The sequence below is a fragment of the Dipodomys merriami genome, unplaced genomic scaffold (genome assembly GCF_024711535.1).
Source record: "Dipodomys merriami isolate MVZ:Mamm:240054 unplaced genomic scaffold, mDipMer1.0.p SCAF_2, whole genome shotgun sequence".
Taxonomy (NCBI): Eukaryota; Metazoa; Chordata; class Mammalia; order Rodentia; family Heteromyidae; genus Dipodomys; species Dipodomys merriami.
The window spans coordinates 74,351,565-74,373,989 of NW_027203381.1; the positions used below are offsets into that span (position 1 = coordinate 74,351,565).

At 36.2% G+C, this 22,425-nt stretch overlaps 1 protein-coding gene across 2 annotated transcripts in view; it reads left to right on the forward strand.

Annotated features, from left to right (window-relative positions):
• The window catches only part of Gsk3b (glycogen synthase kinase 3 beta), a 144,184-nt gene that overhangs the window by 84,113 nt on the left and 37,646 nt on the right, over positions 1 to 22,425 (forward strand). For both annotated transcript variants that reach the window (XM_070030136.1, XM_070030138.1), the window contains exons 5-7: positions 1,670 to 1,800; positions 3,262 to 3,368; positions 8,901 to 8,998. In XM_070030136.1, coding sequence (XP_069886237.1) covers positions 1,670 to 1,800; positions 3,262 to 3,368; positions 8,901 to 8,998 — 336 coding nt within the window. The remainder of the gene's footprint in view (positions 1 to 1,669; positions 1,801 to 3,261; positions 3,369 to 8,900; positions 8,999 to 22,425) is intronic.

Sequence of the window (22,425 nt, forward strand, 5' to 3'; positions counted from 1 at the left end):
TACATATGTCTTGTCTTTTTTTTTGGGGGGGGGGTCTGGTCATGGGGCCTGAACTCTGGGCCTGGGCGCTGTCCCTCAGCTCTTCAGCTCAAGGCTAGTGCTCTACCACTTGAGCCACAGCACCACTTCTGGCTTTTTTCTTTTTTCTTATGTGGTGCTGAGGAATCGAATCCAGGGCCTCATGCATGCAAGGCAAGGCAAGTGCTCTACCACTGAGCCACCTTTCCAGCCCATGTCTTGTCTTTTTATTCTAACTATATCTTAGGATACAAATAGGGGAAGTTTTTCCTTATAGAACTTATGGTATATATTTTTGGGAAAAAATAGATGTTTTACATCTTCGAAACAGTCCCAATACTATGACCTCCAACTGAGACTCATTTAAGATTCTTGTACAGCTCCTTTAATTCCTTATTAGATCCTGTTAGGGATGAACTGTCAAAGTTCTTGGTGTTACAGATTTTGTTTAAATTTTTTTTAATTATCTGGGCACCTGGTGGCTCCCTCCACTAACACCCAGGAACATGGATTGAGCCCAGAAGTTCAGGACCAACCAGTGTGACACCTAGAAATTCTATTTTTCAGCAAAAAACGAACAAATAACGGGGTGTGAGTGGCTTCACTAGCATTGATCAAAAATGTTAAGAGATAGTGCAGAACATACTCAATATTCCTAGAAAAAAAGTGAAAATCAATTATAAGGAAATGCAGTTGCTACTCTGGTAACAAACATGACTTATTTGTCATACATTGACAATGGTCTGTTACCATATTATCTGAACCTTTCTGCATCTTGTTTCATAGTACTGCTTGTTTTGTGATTGATAACAATTAATACCTTAAAAAGGTTTTGAGCACCTTTCCTTTTCTAGTGAGCACCTTTCAGAGTTTAATGGGTCTTATAATGCTTCTCTAATATAGCTGATTATCAAATCATTGTTAGGAACTTGATGTTTGTTTGTTTTGCAAGTCCTGAGGCTTGAACTCAGGGTCTGGGCACTGTCCCTTAACTTTTTTTGCCCAAGGCTAGTGCTTTACACTTGAGCCACAAGTTCTACTTCGGGCTTTTTGGGTCCTTAATTGTTGAAATAAGAGTCTTCACATACTTTCTTGCTTGGGCTTGGTTTCGAACTGTGATTCTCAGAGCTCATTCTCTTGAGTAGCTTGGCTTACAGATGTGAAACCACCAACACCGTTTGTTTTTACAAGGTAGAATTTCTAGATATCATCCTAGTTGGCCCTGAACTTTTGGGCTCAAGCCATCTTCCTACATTAGCCTCCCAAGTAATTGGGATGACAGGCGTGTACCACTATAGCAGGCTTAAAAGTTTTATTTTGTTTAAATGGAAAAAAGGTTGGTTGACAACAAGATTTGAATATATAAAAGAGCTGGATGCGTTTTTTTCCTTTGAAATAATAAAACAGTTACTATTTGTCTTAACCATGTTGTCTCACAAAGAGAAAACACTGGGCTCATGTTATACTTGATAACTTAGAACTATGTTCAACCTGTTCATTCAGCCTTAATTTCCTCTCATCTATACAATGAGAATAAAAGTGTGCTCATAGAATCACTGTAAGAATTAAACAAATAGGGACAAATGCATTCTAAGAATGTTACTCTATTTGCTGTTTAATGATTCTGATTTGTTTTTTTTATATGTACCAGTTGTATATGTATCAGCTGTTCAGAAGTTTAGCCTATATCCATTCCTTTGGAATCTGCCATCGGGATATTAAACCACAAAACCTCTTGTTGGATCCTGATACAGCTGTCTTAAAACTCTGTGACTTTGGAAGGTAAGCTAGTTGATCTTCTATCCAATATTTCAAAAATGTAATTGTATAAACCTGATCAAAAGCTATAAGATTATAAAATCTTGTGGACATTAAATTAAAAAGTTATTATATGAAAAAAGGAAACGTGAGTTGTGATGGTATGAATATGTTGTCTGTGTATAAGTTTATAAATGGTTCGTTTCTGAGAGAATATACAATAATTCCAAAACATTGATTGCTTCTGGTAGGAGAAATTTAGGGAATATAGTATACTTGGGAAACTTAATTTTTATTGTATTTTATTATTGTCTGAATTTATTTTATGTATATATACTCCTACCTTACCTGTTAGAAAAAGAAGATGGGTCCATCAAGTAGCATAAAACAGTATAGAGGCTGCAAAGCTTTCAATATTTATTACTGTCTTATAGCAACTTTTTGATTATATATTGAATTAATTAAAATATATACTTTTAGCTGGACACCTAGCTAATCCTAGCTTTTCAGGAAGTTGAAGGGCAATACAAAGCCAGCTCTGGAAGAGAATTCCATGATACTCCAACTAACCAGCAAAAAATTCAGACTAGAGTCATGGTTCAAATGTTAAAGCATTAGCCAAACAAGCTCAAAGCCCTAGATTCAAATCCCAGTTTGGGGGGGAGGGACTTCTTTTTCTTTTTGAGCTGAGGTTTGAATCCATTACTTAGTGGTAGAATGCCTTATCACCAACCCAAAACTCTGCAATTTTGCTGAAAGCTGTTTTAATTTTCAAGTAGCCTAAAAACTGATTAGTTAGGATTGGATATATTCTGATCTATTGTCATGCTTTTTGGTAGAGAGAGATACCATTTTTCTAGTCTTCCATCTCTATATTTTAGAAGTTGAATTTAAAAAATAGTATATCAGAAGAAAATAATCATTTGTAGTCCTGTGACTTTTAATCTCTTTTTCCCTTAGGTGGTGACAATTGACAAATACTTTATTTAAAATTACTGTTCTAAGGCTAGTGGCCACTGGCCCATGCCTGTAATCCTAGCTATTCTGGAGGTTGAGATTTGAGGATCATGGTTCAAATCCAGCCCAGGCAAGAAAGTCTGTGGGACTCTTATCTCCAGTAAACTACCAAAATGCCAGAAGTGGAGCTGTGGCTCAAGTGGTAGAGTACTAGCCTGAGCACAGAATCTTAGGGATAGTAACCAGGCCCTGAGTTTTGAAGCCCCAAGACTGGCACACCTGCATGTGTGCTCGTGTGCACACAAACACACACACAAAATTACTGTTCTATTTTTTTTCTCCAGAGTAATATTATAAGATTATATATTTCTTTTTTTGGAGAGAGTTTCAGCTCATAGTTTCTTTTTTATATTGTATAACTGGAATGATATGAAGTCTCCATAAACATTTGGTGTTGTGATAACAGTATAGGTTCCTTCAGTATATTAACTGAAAGGCTCTACTTTTTTTTTTTTCCCTCTCTATTAGTGCAAAGCAGCTGGTCCGAGGAGAACCCAATGTTTCATATATCTGTTCTCGGTACTATAGGGCACCAGAGTTGATCTTTGGAGCCACTGATTATACCTCTAGTATAGGTAAGTATCCACGCTGACTAGAATGCTTGTAATATTAGTCACATCATAAGTTTTGTTATTTATTGTTTTTATTGCTGTGTAAAGAATAGTGTCGTATAATAGAAATGTCCTTAAAGATTAAAAAAATGTGTAGAATTAATTTTTTTCACCTTTTTGGTTTAAGATGGTCTTGTGATTCCATTTTTAGGGGATTGTTTATTTATTTTAATGGAATTGTAAAACTAGTCTCTTATGATCAGATAACACTTGTATACCTTAAAGGTTTCAAATATATCTTAAATGGTTTAATTGAATTCTTTAAAAGAATTTTCTGAAAAACTCATTTTTGAGCTTAATTGCTATTAAAATATTTAATGTTATTTCCTTATACTAGTAATGAAATTTGATAGGAAGACAATATTTCTGAATTCCTACTTGCTGTCTGAATTGGTTATTTAATTTCAAGTCCACTTAAGTCATCAGTGGGTTTCAGCTAAACTCACTGATTCTTTAGAAATCTTCATCTGAGATGTTTAGAAAGAATAAGAATAAGGAAAATTAGTTAATTCTTCTTTGACCTTTTTCCTCACATTTTAATGCAGTGGCTTGGAAAAAATAGAGTCCATGATTAGCTGAATATAAATAGGATACTAAAAAACAAGGAGAAAGCTTAGGTGTGCAGATAGAGACAAAAATTATTTTACTTATGTATTGTTTCTATAGAGAACTTTTTAGTAAGAAATGTAGAAACAGAGTTGGGCACTGGTAGTTCACACTTGTAATCCTAGCTACTCAGGAGACTTGAGATCTGAGGATCCTAGTTTGAAGCCAGTCTGGGCAGGAAAGTCTGTGAGACTCTCATCTCCAATTAACCATCAGAAAGGCAGAAGTGGAGCAGTAGCTCAAGTGATGGAGCACTAGCCTTGAGCAAAATAAAGCTCAGGCAGGGACAGCTCCCAGGCCTTGAGTTCAAGGCCCGTGAATAATTTGGGGGTCATAAATAGAACTTGTGACAGTTTTTACCTTTCTAATACAATTAAACCTTTTCTGATATGAATACTCACGTAAAAGAGCAATAAGCTAATGTATATTTTCAGTTGTGCCGAGAGATTTATGTCCCCATTTCTTTTCTCCTAACAGTGCAAGTATCAGACCACTAAATAAAAAATCATATTTTTATCAAAGTAGGTTTGCCTTCTAAGACTTCTGGACATGTCCAGAATTACTTAGGGCTCTTGGACTACATTTTGAGACCTGCTACATGGAGGAAAGTGTGATCTTTTTATAGGTGTGTTAGGTAAACCTTATTGCGACTATATTCTGTGGATTATGTTAATTGATGATGAATGCTACAAAGACTTTTGTCTGGAATCCATCTGGGTTTGACTTTCAGGTTTGTCTCTGCGGAACTATAAACTAGATTGTTACTTGTTAATAGTTCTGTTCCAGTGGCTATAGGCAGTAAATAAAATGTTAGTGAAAGGACTATGGAAATATAAGTAAACACTAAAGAAATGGAAGTATTCTTTTTGTGGTACTTATTAACTTGACTGTCCTCAAGCAAATTTTAACTCTTTGTCTTTGCAGATATCAGTAAATTTTCTAGTTGATTGATATTTCACTCAAATGCATGATTTTGGTTATCTGTGTTACAAGATCCTGGGTCGGGTTTTGTCCTAGTCACCTAACATACAGACAGTTTTGTTCTTCTAAAACAGTCATAGTATATCATCTGCTACTTTAAGGAATGTTTATATGAACTGTAGCCTTTTGTCTAGATTTAGTTTTTCTTTTGAGATTTAGGAAGCTTACCTCTTGTAAGATTTGTATACATACTTAGGGACAGAAGTGGGGTTAGATGGATGAGTACATAGATGGATAGATATTGAGATTTGGAAGTATACTGACTTCTAAGTAGATTTTGAGATGTTTCAGTAGTAATATTGGAAATAAAAGAGTCACTAATTCTGACTAGATACTGTTATGATTGTATCTACCAAAACTGAAACTCTCACTTTTATTAGAAGATGGTCTTAACTGAGCAGAATGAGAACAAAAGACTTCCTTAGGACAACGAAAGACTGTGTATAAGTTTTCAAAGACTGCTTGATTGGGACTTAAGAATGGGTTCCAAAGCTAGTGCTAGCTATGCTGCCCGGTAGCTTTACCTTTGGCAAGTCATTCGACTTTATTATGCCTTTATTTTCTTATCTGTCAAATTTCTTTGGCTGAATGGTCTCAAAATGCCTTTTGATCATGACTAAGACTTAACTATGAAACAAAATACTATTTTAGCTTAACTCTCAACTAAATCTAGTGAGCCAAACCTTTGTTTTAAAGTTTTCTTCTGTTTGAAGAGGTTGATCATTTTGTCTTATGAAGTAAGAATAGAAGAGATCTTGTTACTTCTTAAAAAGTGAATAGCAAATACCTTGTTTGTAGTAATTTGAAGGCACTTAAATTCACTTAGTGAATCTTGGATAGCTATTAGGTAATAGTATTCCTTGATGTTTCACTCCTTAATTATCTTCTACATTTGTAACTGAATCCTAAGAAAACATTTCTCATTGCTTTTTATGTGGCATAATTATTATTATTTTTTGGGGGTGTCCGGTCGTGGGGCCTGAACTCTGGGCCTGGGTGCTGTCCCTCAGCTCTTCAGCTCAAGGCTAGCGCTCTACCACTTGAGCCACAGCACCACTTCCAGTTTTTTTCTTTTTGCTTATGTGGTGCTGAGGAATCGAACCCAGGGCCTCGAGCATGCAAGGCAAGTGCTCTACCACTGAGCCACCTTCCCAGCCCCGAGGCATAATTATTTACCTGCAACTTTCCTAACCTTTCTTCTGAGACGAAGTATTCTGTTTTACAAAAGAAAGGAATGGGTGCATATCTCTCATCTAATTAGCTGGGTAAGGAGATGTTTTAAAACTTGGATCAAAATAACAAGGAGTCTGGGATATAGGTCAGTAATGTGTGTGGCACCACCAATATGGCCAAAAGAATAAAATCATATATTTGCACCTGACTATAAAAGTATAGTGTTGGTTTTACATGAAGTAAAATGTGCCTAGCAAAATTTTATATTTGCTTCAGTTAGCAAATTCCTAATATATCCAAGTAGAACTCTCAGTGTATGTTACAAAATAGATGTCTCAGTTATCATTACTTGGAACTGGACAAAATCAACTTGAATTTATTAAATGAGTTCTATGGCACTTTCTAGGTGAGTAGAAAGTAATCACAGATCCCTTGAGTCCAGGAGTTCATGACTGTCCAGGGTATAGTAAGATAGGAAATCTCATTAAATAAAATAGGATTAGGGTTCAGACTTTGATCAATAGTAGTTTGCTTCACGTGTATAAGGTCCTGAGTTCCACTTACCTGCACTATGTAGATAAGAAAAGAACACACAGAGAAGAAAAAAAGGCAAGAAAATAAGTAGTCACTGGAAAAGAGATTTCCAGTTCCTCTTAAGTAGTGATAGTGTTCCTTACCAAGTCAGATTCCTAATTATTGTTGTCTCCATGACATTCAGTGTTATTTCTTCCTGACTAGCAATGATTTATGTTCATTCCTCTAAAAACGCTTTAGTGAACATCCATACAAAATCCAGAAATTCCAGAAACCTGGGAACTAAACAGCAGTTTTTCCTAGCAAGAAGTCTTAATAGTGGGCTTTAACTAGAGTAACTGACAACTTATATTTAGGTACATTTGAGAGAAAAAGAAAATGCTATTAATGGTTACCTCCAGGCAGTAGATAAAATCTGGAGTATTCTTGCTGTGGTCACACTTATAATCTTAGTTACTTAGGAAGTTGAGTTCTGAGGATCAAGGTTTTGTGGAGTTTTGTTCTGTTTTGTTTTGTTTGCCAGCCCTGGGGCTTGAAATCAGAGTCTGGGTACTATCCCTGAGCTGCTGCTGCTTCTTCTTTTTTTTTTTTTTTGGGTCCAGTCGTGGGGCCTGAACTCTGGGCCTGGGCACTGTCCCTCAGCTCTTCAGCTCAAGGCGAGTGCTCTACCACTTGAGCCACAGCCCCACTTCCGGCTTTTTTTTTCCTGCTTATGTGGTGCTGAGGAATCGAACCCAGGGCCTCATGCATGCAAGGCAAGCGCTCTACCACTGAGCCACCTTCCCAGCCCTGCTGCTTCTTTTTTTAAATAAGTTTTTTATTGTGAGAATACTGTTCAGAGGAGGGTTACAATTACAAGAGCAAGGTAATGAGTACATTTCTTATCAAGCATTGTTGCCTCCTCCTTTGTTTTTCCCCTACCATCCCTTCCCTCCCATCTCCACAACTGCACCTCCCCCACACCAAAGTTGTAAAGTTCATTTTTTGACTTAGCATCTTGTACATCTCATTGTTGCAGTGGGTCCACCTGTATCCCTATTTAAACAATTTGGTTTTTTTCCTTCCCCTCCCCAAATTATACCATCAAATACAGTGAAAACAGGGATTATACAGTGTGGGAGGGACATATAAAGCAACAAAAAAAAAAATCACCTTATAAATACGATAGAAAATAGCAAGAAAGATAAAACTACTTATGTCCTTATCTTGGAGTTCATTTTGCCTAACGTCATCTTACCTGACCATTTCTGCTTGTCTCAGACATATACTAGCACAACTATGTTTATTGCAGCATTATTTACCATAGCTAAAATACAGAACCAACCTAGATGCCCCTCAGTAGATGAATGGATCAAGAAAATGTAGTATATATACACAATGGAATTCTATGCCTCCATCAGAAAGAATGACATTGCCCCATTTGTTAGGAAATGGAAAGAGTTGGAAAAAATTATATGAAGTGAAGTAAGCCAGGTCCCCCCCCCCCCAAAACATAGGTCCCATGGTTTCCCTGAGCTTCTTTTGCTCAAGGTTAGCACTCTACCACTTGAGCCCCAGCGCCACCTCTGGCTTTTTCTGTGTATGTAGCACTGAGGAATCGAGCCCAAGGCTTCATGCATGTGAGGCAAGCACTCTACCACTAAGCCACATTCCCAGCCCTGAGGATCAAGGGTTAAAGCCAGCCTGATCAGAGAAGTCCATGAGACTCATTTCCAATAAACTACCCAGAAAAAGCTAAAAGTGGCTCAAGTGGTAGATTGCTAGCCATGAGTGCAAAAAGGCTCAGGGACAGTACCCAGGCCCCAAGTTCAAGTCCCAAGACCAGTAAAAACAAAAACAAAACCCAGAATATTTTGGATAAACCAGGACATTTTGTTAAATTGTTTTTTAAATTTATCAGTAGACAAGATATTTACATTACATTTTGAGATTCCTATTTTCATTGAAAAATCAATTATCTGAGGGCTGGGGGTATTGCTCAAGTGGTAGATAATTTGCTTAGCAATCACAGGGGCCTAGGTTCAATTCCTAGTACTGAAAGGAGAGTTCATTATTTTTGTAACTTACAAATTACAGTATTTTTCCTCCTATTTTGGATTTTGCGTAGTGCTATTTTTATCTATAAGTAAACTGGAAAATGTTTATGTATTTCAATTCATGCTACAGTGTTTTAATAAACTTTTTTTTTTCTTTTCTCATCAGATGTATGGTCTGCGGGCTGTGTATTGGCCGAGCTATTGCTAGGACAACCAATATTTCCAGGAGATAGTGGTGTGGATCAGTTGGTGGAAATAATCAAGGTGAGAATAGTTAAATAGAATTTTTTAATTGAAAATAATCTTGGTACTGTTTTAATAATATATCACCAACACAACACACATACACATGCTTGAGCATATGCACACACAAAAAATGGAGAAAGTGATCTAAGGTCAGTTAGCAAATTCAGCTGTAGAATAAGTAAAAGAATTACTAGTCAGTTAGGCTCCATTGAGAATTTGAGTTTTTCATCTGTTGTATGTTCTGGGGGAGGGGAGATGAAATATACATACCTTATGCAGGAAGGAAATTATTATTTAAAATACTTAAAAACAAAATTAGAATATTAACTCATTAAAGTATATGTAAGCTGAATAAAAGCAGAAGGCATGTATGGTTTTGCTTATCATGTACTCTGCTAATAATCTGAAGCATATGATGGATGTTTGTATTTATTCAGTTTTATCAGTATTTACTATATGTGAGAATGAATACCTCTATGTAAAAAAGTTTTTAATATTTGAGGTTTTAAAGGACCCCTACCTTCCACACACAAACACAACTTTTAAAAACTCAAGTATCTATATTTAAACTACTACATGAATTAATTAAAGTTTCAGTTTGGTCAAAGTAACAGTATCAACTACTATTTGGGCCTTATCCGTAGTTTCTCCCATTTTTCATAAATTTATAAAATTAAAAGTCTTCTTCGTGGCCATGCAGACTCATCATCTCTGATGAGAAAGCTTTTCAGTTATATTCCTGACAGATGGTTTTCTGATATTTTCTTGAGCATTTCCAACTTTAGATTGCTACTTTGGGCTGCAGCCATGACATTTTTGGACAGCTTGATTTCAGTTATTATGTTGAACCCTAACTCCTCTGGTAATTAAAACCAGTTGAATACAAGTTATTTTATCTTTGTACTTTCTTTTGATCAAAGGTGGTTTTGCCAAATGTTATATACACATTTGGTTGAAAAGATCAGTGTAATCAGAGTTATTTATGATCTATATAATTTTTTTACAGTTTGCAGCAGAGACCATTGTGGTAATCATCTTTTGTTTCATATTGAACCTTTAAGATTACTAACACTATTATGACTTAATTTCTGCACTATTCTCATATCTAAATTTGAACTCAGTGCCTAGGCCACTGTCCCTGAGCTGCTTTTTACTTAAGGCTAGCACTCTGTCACTTGAGCTATGACTCTACTTCAGCTTTTTGGTAGTTTATTAGAGATAAGAGTCTCAAGACTTTCTTGCCTGGGCTGGCTTTGAAACACAATCCTCAGATTTCAGCCTCTTCAGTAGCATGGATTACAGTCATGTGACACTGGCACATGGCTCAAAACAATCTTTTCATCTATGTTATTGAAGCCATGTTAGTAAAGTGCATTTATCTATCATGCGTATCAGAAAGAAAAGATTCAGAGGGACTCACCTATTTTACTAGTGGAGAGTAAAATTAGAAGGAAGGTAGAAGAAAAACTTTTTTCTTTTCAATGTTTTTAATAAACACTGCAATCCTGTGTTTTTACAATAACAGGAACTAGGAAGATAAGATGTTTTTGTCTTGTGCTAGAATCTTTTGTAAATAACCAAATAACAGTTTGAATAAAGCTAAAACCATATTTGTAAGAAATGTTGATCAAAAAATTGTTCCTAATCTTTTAATTTGACTGATGGTTGTTTATGGTATAATTTAAAGAAAGAAATCAGTGAATTCTTAGCTCCTCAGTATTCTCCATTTTCAATATTGAGAAACTGTTGTCACTCATAAAACCTATCACTGAAACCTTCCTTTTTCCCAGTCATTAGGTTCAGCACTTTATTTATTACCACATTTAATCTTTATATTAACTTAGAAAATATTATTATTATTACCATTCCCACTACCTTGTCTGGAGGTGGGGTACTAGAATTTGCTAAATTAATTAAACTGATATTTAGCTAAATTGAAATTCTATATTCGTGGAATTTTGTAGCTCTGGAGGAAGCAGCATGGTCCTTAATGTCAGGTTACTGTCCAGAATACATTTAGTCATATCTGTTACTTACATGAGGTCTGCTATAAAAGTTTGCCACCACAAACTAAAGGGAACAACCTCTAAATGTTGTTTGTTTTGTTTTTTTGTGCTGGTCCTGGGATTTCAACTCCTCAGGACTTAGTTTCTGTCACGAGTTTGTGTTTGTATGTGTGTGCACGCACATGCATGCATGTGTGCTCAGGATTAGCACTCTGCCACTTGAGCCACAACTCAACTTGTAGCTTTTTGGTTTTTAATTGGAGATAAGAGTTCTCCCAGGGCTGGGAAGTTAGCTCAATGGTAGAGTGCTTGCTTCACATGCATGAGGCCCTGGGTTTGATTCCTCAGCACTAAATAAGCAGAAAAAAGCCGGAAGTGATGCTGTGGCTCAAGTGGTAGAGCATTAGCCTTGAGCTGAAGAGCTGAGGGACAGCGCCCAGGCCCAGAGTTCGGCCCCCATGACCGAAGGGGAAAAAAAAAAGAGTCTCCCATATTTTCCTGCTTGGACTGGCTTTAAACTGTGATCCTCAGCTCTAAGCCTCCTGAGCCTCTAAGATTAGAGGTATGAGTCACCTGCACCAGGCCTCTAAATGTTATTGTAATGAATAAAAATATAAAATTAGTTTGAGAGCTCTTTAGACTAGGTTTTTGTTAGTTGTTGTTTGTAACCTAAAGCAGCCAAACCACTAAATCTGTAATGACCAATTTCTTTGATTTCTAGTATAATTTCTTTTCTACATTTTTGTTTAGCAAGTGTTTTTGATATTCAGTTATCTTTCCCTATACTGTTTGTTCAGCATCTATCTATTCTTTCTAGCAAACAATCTTCAGTCAGAAATCTAAGATACTAAATCAGAGTTAAATATATATAATTGTTTGTTTTTTTTTTTTTTTTTTTTTTTTTTTGTGTGTGTCCGGTCGTGGGGCCTGAACTCTGGGCCTGGGCACTGTCCCTCAGCTCTTCAGCTCAAGGCTAGTGCTCTACCACTTGAGCCACAGCACCACTTCCGGCTTTTTTCTTTTTGCTTATGTGGTGCTGAGGAATCGAACCCAGGGCCTTGAGCATGCAAGGCAAGCGCTCTACCACTGAGCCACCTTCCCAGCCCTATAATTGTTTTTCTTAAGATTTTGATGGACCCATCATGTATTTCTGATAGCATATTGTGATACTTCTCATGTTGTACCATAGAACTTTTTGTGTTACTAACAGAGTGAAGGCACCAATTACTAAATTATCTTCTTTGTCCTCTAAGAACATTTAAGTGCATCCCATTTACACATTGTGATATTTTGCTTGTAACATACATTGCTTATAATTTATAAACCAATACTTGCTGATTGCATAGATTGCTGCTTAATTCATTCTTCTATTATATAAATTTTCTGTGCTTATAAATTGACTAGAGCCACAAATCTCCTACAAGTTTTTGGATTTGGGCTACTTTGGAAAATCTCCTTAACAGCAATAAATTCTTTGCTGCCTATATGTGGAAAGTTTACATAAAATTTCAAATGAATCATGGCCTTTCCAGAGCTCCAGTAAATTAGTAAAGGAGGCTTTAAAAGTATTAATATAATGTAACAACTGTTCCCCTGCATTTTTACATCAATATAATGTTTTCTGCAAACCAAAAAGATCAATCAGTTTTGACCTAATGCTATGAAATTTTACTGTGTCTACAGTAACCCAGCCGGTTGCCAGTGGCTCACGCCTATAATCCTAGCTATTCAGGAGGCTGAGATCTGAGGATCGCTGTTCAAAACCAGCAGGAACGTCTGTGAGACTCTTATTATCTGCAATTAACCACTAGAAAACCAGAAGTGGCACTGTGGCTCCAGTGGTATAGCTCTAGCCTTGAACTGAAGAGCTCAGGGAGAGCACCCAGGCCCAGAGTTCAAGCCCCACGACCAACAAAAAACAAAACAAAACAAAAATAAGTAACCCACGCTTAATTAAATCTCTATATACTTGCTTGGTATGTGTGCAATGTGTCTCAGTTTAGCTTTTCCCTTGGAGATAATGGCATCCATTTGAAATCTTTTCCAAAGTATTAACTGAAAAATTTTTACTGAGTTGCCATTATACATTGTTTGTAAACATATGTTTTCCATACAAAAGCACATTTCTCAACATTATTAACTTTAGTTGTTGTGATGGTTATATTTTATTTAGCACCTAAGTCATTTGTCCATGAGATCCTTTATTTACTTAACAAAGGCAAATTCTGCATAATAATATTTTAAGTTCTTTTATTAACTGGGTTTAAAGCCTCAGTTGTTTTCTTTGGAGTAACCTATTAGAAATGGGGCAGGTAAGAGGTGGGCAGGGATAGGTATTCATATGCTTTGCCCTATACTTTACAAAGCAGTTCATGCTTTTTTTTTTTTTAAAGCAATGACTGCTAACAGTTGAGTAGTAGAAAAAATACAGGAAATATAACAGCCTTGTAGAAGGGGCTGTTTAGATTTTTAAAAAGCATACCGAGGGCTGGGAAGGTGGCTCAGTGGTAGAGCGTTTGCCTTGCATGCCTGAGGCCCTGGGTTCGATTCCTCAGCACCACATAAGCAAAAAGAAAAAAGCTGGAAGTGGTGCTGTGGCTCACATGGTAGAGTGCTAGCCTTGAGCTGAAGAGCTGAGGGACAGCACCCAGGCCCACAGTTCAGGCCCCACGACCGGACCCAAAAAAAAAAAAGCATACCGAGTTTTATGAGACAAGATTTTTAGTGTTTTATTGGTACGTAGGATATAAGGAAAACATGAAGAAATACTGGGTTACTGTGAAACAAAGACTAGATGTAGTAGTTTTTCAAAGAAGTAAAAATGGGCTATTCAGATGGCGAGGCTAAGAGAATTGCAGTTCAAGGATAGTCTGGACAAAAAAAGTTGATGAGACTCTCTCAAAAAACAAGTGGGTCATGGTAGTTTATAATCCCAGCCTATTGGGATGTGGAGGTAGGAGAATCCTGGTTCAAGTCATACTGGGTAAAAAAAAATGTGAGGTCCTGAGTTCACTAGTCCTGTTCCTTTTCCCCCAAACTAAAAAGAGACAGGAATTGTCTTATGTGTACAAAATGTTTATGTCTCAAAAGTGAGTTGAGCTGGAGGCATAACTAAAATAATAGAGCCCCTGCTTTACAAGTGCCAGGCTCTTCAAACTCCAGTATCCTCCTGACATGAGAGAGAGAGAGAGAGAGAGAGAGAGAGAGATTTTTATTTATTTTTTGTTGTTGTTGTTGTTGGTAGTGGAGCTTGAACTCTGGGCCTGGGCACTGTCTGTCAACTCTTCAGCTCAAGGCTACAGTTATACCACTTGAGCCACAATGCCACTTCCAATTTTCTAGTGGTTAATTGGAGATTAGAGTCTTACAGACTTTCCTGCCTGGGCTGGTTCTGGACCATGATCCTCAGATTTCAGCCTCTTGAGTAGCTAGGATTACAGGTATGAACCATTGGCGCCCAGCTAAAAGAGAATATTTTAAAAGTTGGAAATAGTGTTTGCTTTTGTTATTTTACCCAAGACCTTCAAACAGATACTTTCTGTCTTATACTTTTTCATGGGCATACAGCTTTGGGTGAAATGATGATCATCACCTCTGGAGGAAAGAAGAAAAGGCCCAAAACAATTAAGAAAATGTAGTAATGGTATGAATGTTGCCATACAGATTTGAGAAACAGAATCACATTTATGGCATCTCAGTGGGGGAAAAATAGTATTTTCAACAAATGATGCTTAGGCAACTGTATCCATATTGAGAAGTTAGACCCCATACTCCACACCATATTAAAAAAATTAATTTGTGGAGAAAACCGAGCCTTTATGCACTGTTGATGGGATGTAAATTAGTACAGACATTGTGGAAACGAAGTTTCCCGAAGAAACTAAACATAAGTGTAGAGTATAACTCAGCAATCCTATACTGTGTGTGCGTGTGTATGTGCGTGCGTGCGTGCGTGCGTGCGTGCGTGCGTGTGTGCGTGTGTGTGTGTGTGCATGCGTGCCAGCACTGGGACTTGAATTTTGTCTTTGGGCACTGTCCTTTAGCTTTTTTGCTCAAAATTTGTACCCTGCCACTAAGCCATAGTTCCATTTCTGCCTTTTTGGTGGTTAACTGGATATAAAAGTCTCACAGACTTTGATATGTGTACTGCAATGTTCAGTTCTCAGCCTAAGTAGCTAGGATTATGGGCATGAGCCACTGGTGCTCAGCGTACTACTTCTATATCTTAAGGACTTGAAATCACCATGTAGAAGAGATACTTGTACACTTCGTTCATTGCAATGTTCTTTACAGTATGGAATCATTGGTGGATATGTGGATGAAGAAAATAAGGCAAATGTGTGCATGGAATACTTACTATTCAGCCTTATAAAGAAGGGAATTTTGTTATTTGCAAAAATAGTAATAGTGAACCTGGCAGATCAAGAAATAAGCTAAGTATAAAAAGACAGCACTTTTCTCTGACATATGGTAATATAAAGTCATTGATTTCAGAGAAGCAGAGAATAGAATGCTGATTACCAGAGGTGAGAGGATAGGAATAAGAGACATGGGTCAAACTATACAAAATTGCAGTTAGAAATAAGTTGCAAGCGTTTAAGGTAATGGATAGGTTAATTATCTTGATTTAATCATTCTATACTGAATGCATATAAAAGTCACTACACCATAATTATATATGATAATAATTTGTCAATTAATTGAATTTTAAAAATGAACTCATAATGTAATACAGAAGCCTAGATATAAAGGCCAAAACTATAAAGTTGTTCAAAGGAAAGGCAACTAGGCAATAATTTCTCCTTTTTTTATTACTGCAGTTTGGTTGTACAAAATAATGGCCTTCCATTATTACATTTTCATGAATGTACACAGTATACTTGGATCATACTCACCTCCATTGCTTTTATATTCCCCTTCTCACTCCAATTGGTCCTTGTCCTTTTCCCAAATAGCTTTCCACTTTAATATCTTTTTTAAAAAATCTAGATAATACAAATGAGAGAAAACATGATATTTAACTGAATATGGGTTATTTCACTTGATAAAATGATCTTCAGTTCTATCATTTTTCCTGAAATGACATAATTTCTTTTCTTTTTTTTTTCTTTTGTCAGTCCTGGGGCTTGAACTCAGGGCCTGAGCATTCTCCTGGGCTGTTTTTGCTCAAGGCTAGCACTCTATCATTTGAGCCACAGCACTACTTCTGGCTTTTTCTGTTTATGGGGTACTGAGGAATCAAACCCTGGGCTTCATGCATGCTAGGCAAGCACTTTAGTTGATTGATAGGAATGCTAAATTATAAGAGTTATAAAATTATCATGAAAGATACTTAAGAAAAAATAAAAATAAAACAATCCTATGACTCAGAGCAACCATTCTTGTGTATTTATTGGAAAGAATGCAAGTCATGATACTGTAATGACATTTGCACATTCATGTTCATTCCAACACTATTCACAATAGCTAATTTATAGAAACAGCCCAGATACACATAATGGAATTCGATATATCTGAAAAAAATCAAATATATAGTCAAAATTACTATAGTATGGTTTACACAGGAGTGAGACTCCATGTCTTTGAACAATTAATAGTTTAACAAAATCAGGAAACAGAAACTTGTCTCGATTGGGGGGTTGGAGTAAGGGCTTTTAGAGGGGGAAGATGAATAGAGAGTACTATGAGTGAACTCATAGTTCTCAGTGTACATTCATGAAAATAGAAATGATGAGACTGTTGGGGAATGGGCAGATGAAAGCAGGGAGAATGATAGAAGGAGTGACTAATTAAAATGCATTGTACATGTATATTTATAATCATTGTATCTTAATGAATTGTTTTTCTTAACATGTAGTGATTGTTTTTTATCCTAGTTTCTAACTAATTTTGTCTTAAAGTCTGCTTAGTGAGATGTACGGTCACTGCTGCTTACTGGTTTAGTTTGCTTGGAATATTGTTTTCAACCTTGCGCTTTGCATGTGTATGTGTATGTCTCCCAATCAGATAAATAAGTTTCTTGTAAATGATAAACAGCAGGAGTTCTTGTTTTTAATCCATTCAGCCAGACTTTTATTTTCCCATTGAAAAGTTAAGACTGTATATGTTTATTATTGAGAGGTGTGTACTTATTCCTCCCTTTTTCATCTTAGAGGTTTGCTGGTTTACAGAGATAATATTTGAGTCTTTCTTCTTATTGTTCATCTGTTCTCAGTGAGATTTATGTTTTTCCCCACACTCTGGTGTTCTGTGTATCTGTTGTCTTCTGTGTGTTATGTCCTGGCTAAGTGCTCATCAATTGCTTTCATTTAGATTTATCATGGAAGGTCTTTATCCTTTGATTTTAAAGGATAAATAACTTTGCCTGATGTAGTTGCCCTGGTTTGCAGCTATTTTGTTGCTGGGCTTGAATTGCATCAGTTCAAGCTCATCTGTCCTTTAAGGATTATGCTGAGAGATCTTTCCTTATTCTTAGGGTTTGTCTCTGTAGTTAAATTAGGCTTCTCTTCCAATTTTCAGTGTTCTTTCTTTGTCTTGTGCTCTTGACATTTTTGCTATAATAAAGCACAGATTCTCTTTTTGTCATATCTATTTAGGGATCATAACTATTTGGTGTTTTAGATAGGTTGTGAAACTCAGAAATAACAAAGTAAAGTATATAAATTGGAGTTCATGGAAATGTCATATTCTTTTATAAATGGCACCAGAAAGAAACTTCAAAGGCATAATATCAATCAATAGTAGTTTGATCAATATGAATTTAACCATTCTCTCCCTCTAAATAGTGTATAACTTCCCATTTTCAAGATTCAAGTCAAAGGTCATCTTTTCTCCTTTTTGAGATTGGGGTTCACGATTACCCCAGGCTGCCCTGGAACTTACTCTGTAGCCTAGGCTAGTCTTAAACTCCTGCCATTTCTCAAATATGTATAGGATTTTACAATTCACCAAAAATAAAAATATAGACTAATTAAATAAGCAAAAGCATCTATGATAGTTCTTTTTTAAAGAAGAGAACCATATGATTAGTAAGCAAACAAAAATGTGCTCAACATTATTAGTCATCAAGGAAAGGCAAATTGGAAGCATAATACTGCATTACCTTCATTGGAGAAAAATGAAAACATTAACTAGAGTTGATGGGATGTGGACAAATTGGAACATTCATACATTTGCTAGTGGATTTTAAATGGTATAATTTGACCCTTCCTCAAAAAATTAAACAGTGTGATTCCATATAAGTCAACTAGTCATTTCATGTGTTTGTATCTAGGAGAAACATGCCCACATAAAACTTGAACACAGACAAGACTTATAGCTGTACTATTTATAGCTTACCAGATGGAATAGTTGTCCATTTACTAATAAATGAGTAGGAAACTGATAACATAAAACATCCCATTAGGCTATTTCATGTTATTAAATATCAGAATCTTTGGGCATAAAAGGTAGATTAGTAGTCTTCTTGAACTGGGAAGAATGGAAATGTAAATGACTGTTGATGGGTGCAAAGCCTCATTTTAATAGATAGCAGTAAAATGCACACCTCTCTGAATAGACTCAAAACCACTGAATTATATCTTATAATTATCCCATAAGCCTCATGAAGTATATCTTATAAAGTCATTGATGAAGAGAAAAAAAGCCAGACCTCAAATGGGAGCATTTATTGTTAAGATAGCTTTGCTTTTTTTTCTGCCATACTTAAAGGAAGATTATAAACCCTTTATTTATACCTCCCCATCCCACCCACAACATTAAGGGAAAAGAGGAGAAAACATGGTTTGTGGTGGTGGTGGTGGTAGTAGTGGTATTTGGTTTTGCTTTACTTTTTTGTTCTATTCTTTTTTCCTGGCTGGATGGGGTGACAAAGATGGGTGCAGAAATGGAGGGAAGAAGGATGAACAAATGCAGGCATGGGTACTCAATAGACTCTGGAAAAAGAACTGTGCAACTTGTGGGAGGTACAGGAGGGGAAACTGGGGGAGAGCAAAGGAAGGGGTGACATTGTCCCAAAAGAAATGTACTCATTATCTGACTTAAGAAACGATAACCCCCTTTGTACAACACCTTAATCATAATAAAGTTATATTTTTAAGGAGGAGGGAAAGCCCAGTGTGTGAACTTGTCATCATTCCAGCACTCCAGGAGCACGAGAGGGAGAAATAGGATGAGTTTAATGCTAGCCTGGGCTACAGAGGAAGTTCCAGGGCAGCCTGGGGTAATAATGAGCCCCTATCTCAAAAGGGAGACAAGACAATTTTGAGCTGAATCTTGAAAATGGAAAGTTACACACTATTTAGAGAGGGAGAGAATGGTTAAATTCTTATTGATCCAGTTATATGTTAATTATGGTTGCAATGTATGGTTAGGAAAGTATTACAGAATATGAGTTTGTTAGGAAGAAGTAAGGAGTTACGAACAGTATCCAGATCACATTCGTTTACAGGAGTCTGAAAGCCACTGCAGAATTTTGAGCAGAGGACTAATATTTTTCTAATAAGGTTTCTTTTACTTCATTCTTGATTTCTGTAGAGCTACCTGCACATATGGCTGTATTGCTGAAGTTTGGTGACCTCTGGTGTTGAGCTATAAAAACAGCATGTCTGTGAGAAAAACATTACAAGAGCTTTGATAAAAATTTCCTTTGGCCTTTTTTTTTTTTTTTTTTTTTTTTTCTTTGAAGACAGTTACTGTTGATTCACAGTTCCTGATTTTTTTTATTTTTCAGTGTCTGGATAATTTGTAACTAATGAAATGAAGAAAAATAATACTACCAAGAGATGTTGTTAGGATGAAGTACAGCTGAAATGATTGATTTATTAGAAAAAGATAAACAACATCTTCAAAGGGGTATGACAGACTGAGGCTTTGAATCTTTCTGCCACCTACTCCCATGGATTTCAGTTGTCCTGTGTCACAAATGAAATTTGTGACTATATAATTCAGCTAGAATAAATCATGTGGAAGAATAGTCTTAAATAAAATCAGCATCTCTCTCCTTCCAGAACTTTCCTTCTTTCCTTCATCATCCCAGTTCACTTTTGCCTCACACATTATCTCTGCTGATCTTTCTGTATGGATCTTTACTATTGTTGATTTATGTAGAGAAAACTGCTTAATGAAGGAATAAATGAGTTAAATAAATGAATGACTTCAGAGGCTAAAAGAAAAAAAATCTCAATTATATTGTATCATTACTTACACAAGCATGCAGATTTTACATAAAATCTTGATTCTAGGGTTTGACTCAGACTGACAGTGCTGTATTTAAAATGGCATTTTAGGAAGGATAAATATTTGATTGGTTCTGTAAAGACAATAGTATTTTTTGTTTTTCGGGGGGGGGGGGTTTTGTTTGTTTTTGTCAGTTGTGGGCCTGAACTCTGGGCCTGGGCATTGTCCCTCAGCTCTACAGCTCAAGGTTAGCCCTCTACCACTTGAGCCACAGTGCCACTTCCGACTTTTTCTGCTTATGTGGTACTGAAGAATCGAACCCAGGGCCTCATGCATGCAAGGCAAGCACTCTTCCACTGAGCTACCTTCCCAGCCCAAGACAATACTATTTTTAAATCAAGTGAATTTGTAATTTATATGCAATAAAATAGAGCCATTTCAAGTGTACTGTTTAATGAGTTTCAACAACATATATGCCTTTAAAATCGTCAAGAACATTTTTAGGACAAAACGATCATAAAATGTATATGAGACTACAAAAGACCACAAATAGCCCAAGTAGTATTGAGCAAAAAGTAAAAAGCTCAAGATTCATACCTGACCTCAAAGCATATTGTAAACTGTGGTAACTGCCACTGACATAAAATTCACACAGATCAGTGGAGCAGAATAGAGGGACCCAAAATAAACCCATAAAACTGCAACTAACTGGTCTTTAAACAAAGGAATCAAAACATACATTGGAGAGAGGAAAGTCTCCTTGAATAAATGGTGGTCTTTTCTTTTTTATTAACTTATTTAACTTAAAAACTTACACAGTTTTTTAAAACTTCTCTTTTTAATATTCTCTGTCACTCAAGTCCATATCTTTGATACTCATTTTCCCCTGCTTGCTTGTTACTTTAACAGCCTCCTAACTTTTATAGAGCATATACTTCCAAACGATTTTTCTAGTGTTTAGCCCTTTTCTAAATGATAAACCTAAAATCCACCAAGCTAGAGAACTCTTCCTGCTTTTTACCACATGGTTTGTTTCAATACTATTTTCTTTCCGGGTTTACTCTTTCATGACTAATAACTTAAACATTTTTTTTTCACAACTACTGAAATTGTAAAGTGAATTAGTTGCCCTCTAACCAATTCAGCAAATCTAAATCTTCTGAGTTGCTATAGTCAATTAATTGTTGTCAATCATATTTAATCTTTCTGTAGTATAGAGCATCAGTTATTTCTCTTAACCAGCTATATGTACTTCTCCATCCTACCCTCCACACCTAGGGAGGGATTACCAGGCTCTGGTAGTCCTGTTACATGTCCTGCTTCTTTGAGGTTAACTGTTTAACTTCCATATAAGAGAAAATATGTAATACTTGTTTTCTATATGGGCATATTTCACCTAAAATTATGGCCTCCCTGTTCAGAAGTGTTTTCTCACAGTCTATGATATGCCTTTTCATTTTTTGAAAAGTATCTTTTGAAGAAGAAAGAACTTGAGATTTCAGTGAAGTTTTGAAAATTTTAATGGAATCTAGATTATTAGAACAAACAACAATGACAAAAATGAGAACTTCACACTTTGCCCTGAATATTTATACAAATACCTATGATAATTACTGATGGCTACTGACAACTGAGTGTTTCTGTGAAACTATACTGAGATTGTAAATAGTTTACTTTTTGAAAATAAATCTACTTTATTTGTCTTTTTTTTTTTTTCTTTTGGCCCAAGACTGAGACTCAAACTTGGTATCTGGCTCTTTTACTCATGGGCTGATGCTCTACCAAATGAGCTATGCCTGTAACTCCAATAAACTTAAATTTTAGGTCTTTTTGGTTATACAGATAAGTAACATGTGGCATATCTTGAAAGCGATTAGTTTTACTCTATGTTATCCTTTCCCCTTCCCTCCCCTCTCTATTCAACACTGGTGCTGGGGCTTGAACTCAGGTCCTGGGCACTGTCCTTGAGCTCTTTTGCTCAAGGCTAACACTCTACCACTTGAGCCATAGCTCCACTTCTGGTTTTCTGGTGGTTAATTGGAGATAAGAGTCTCATGCACTTTTCCTACCCAGGCAAGCTTTGAACCACAATCCTCAGATCTCAGCTTCCTGAGTAGCTAGGATTATAAACATAAGTTACTGGTACTTGATTTGTGATGTTTTTTTTCTTACCTGTCTTGTGCTGCCAGGTGCAGTGCCTAGCACAGCTCTAGAAGCAATGAAGTGTTCAGTGTACTTATATTTGTGCATTTATTAATACAC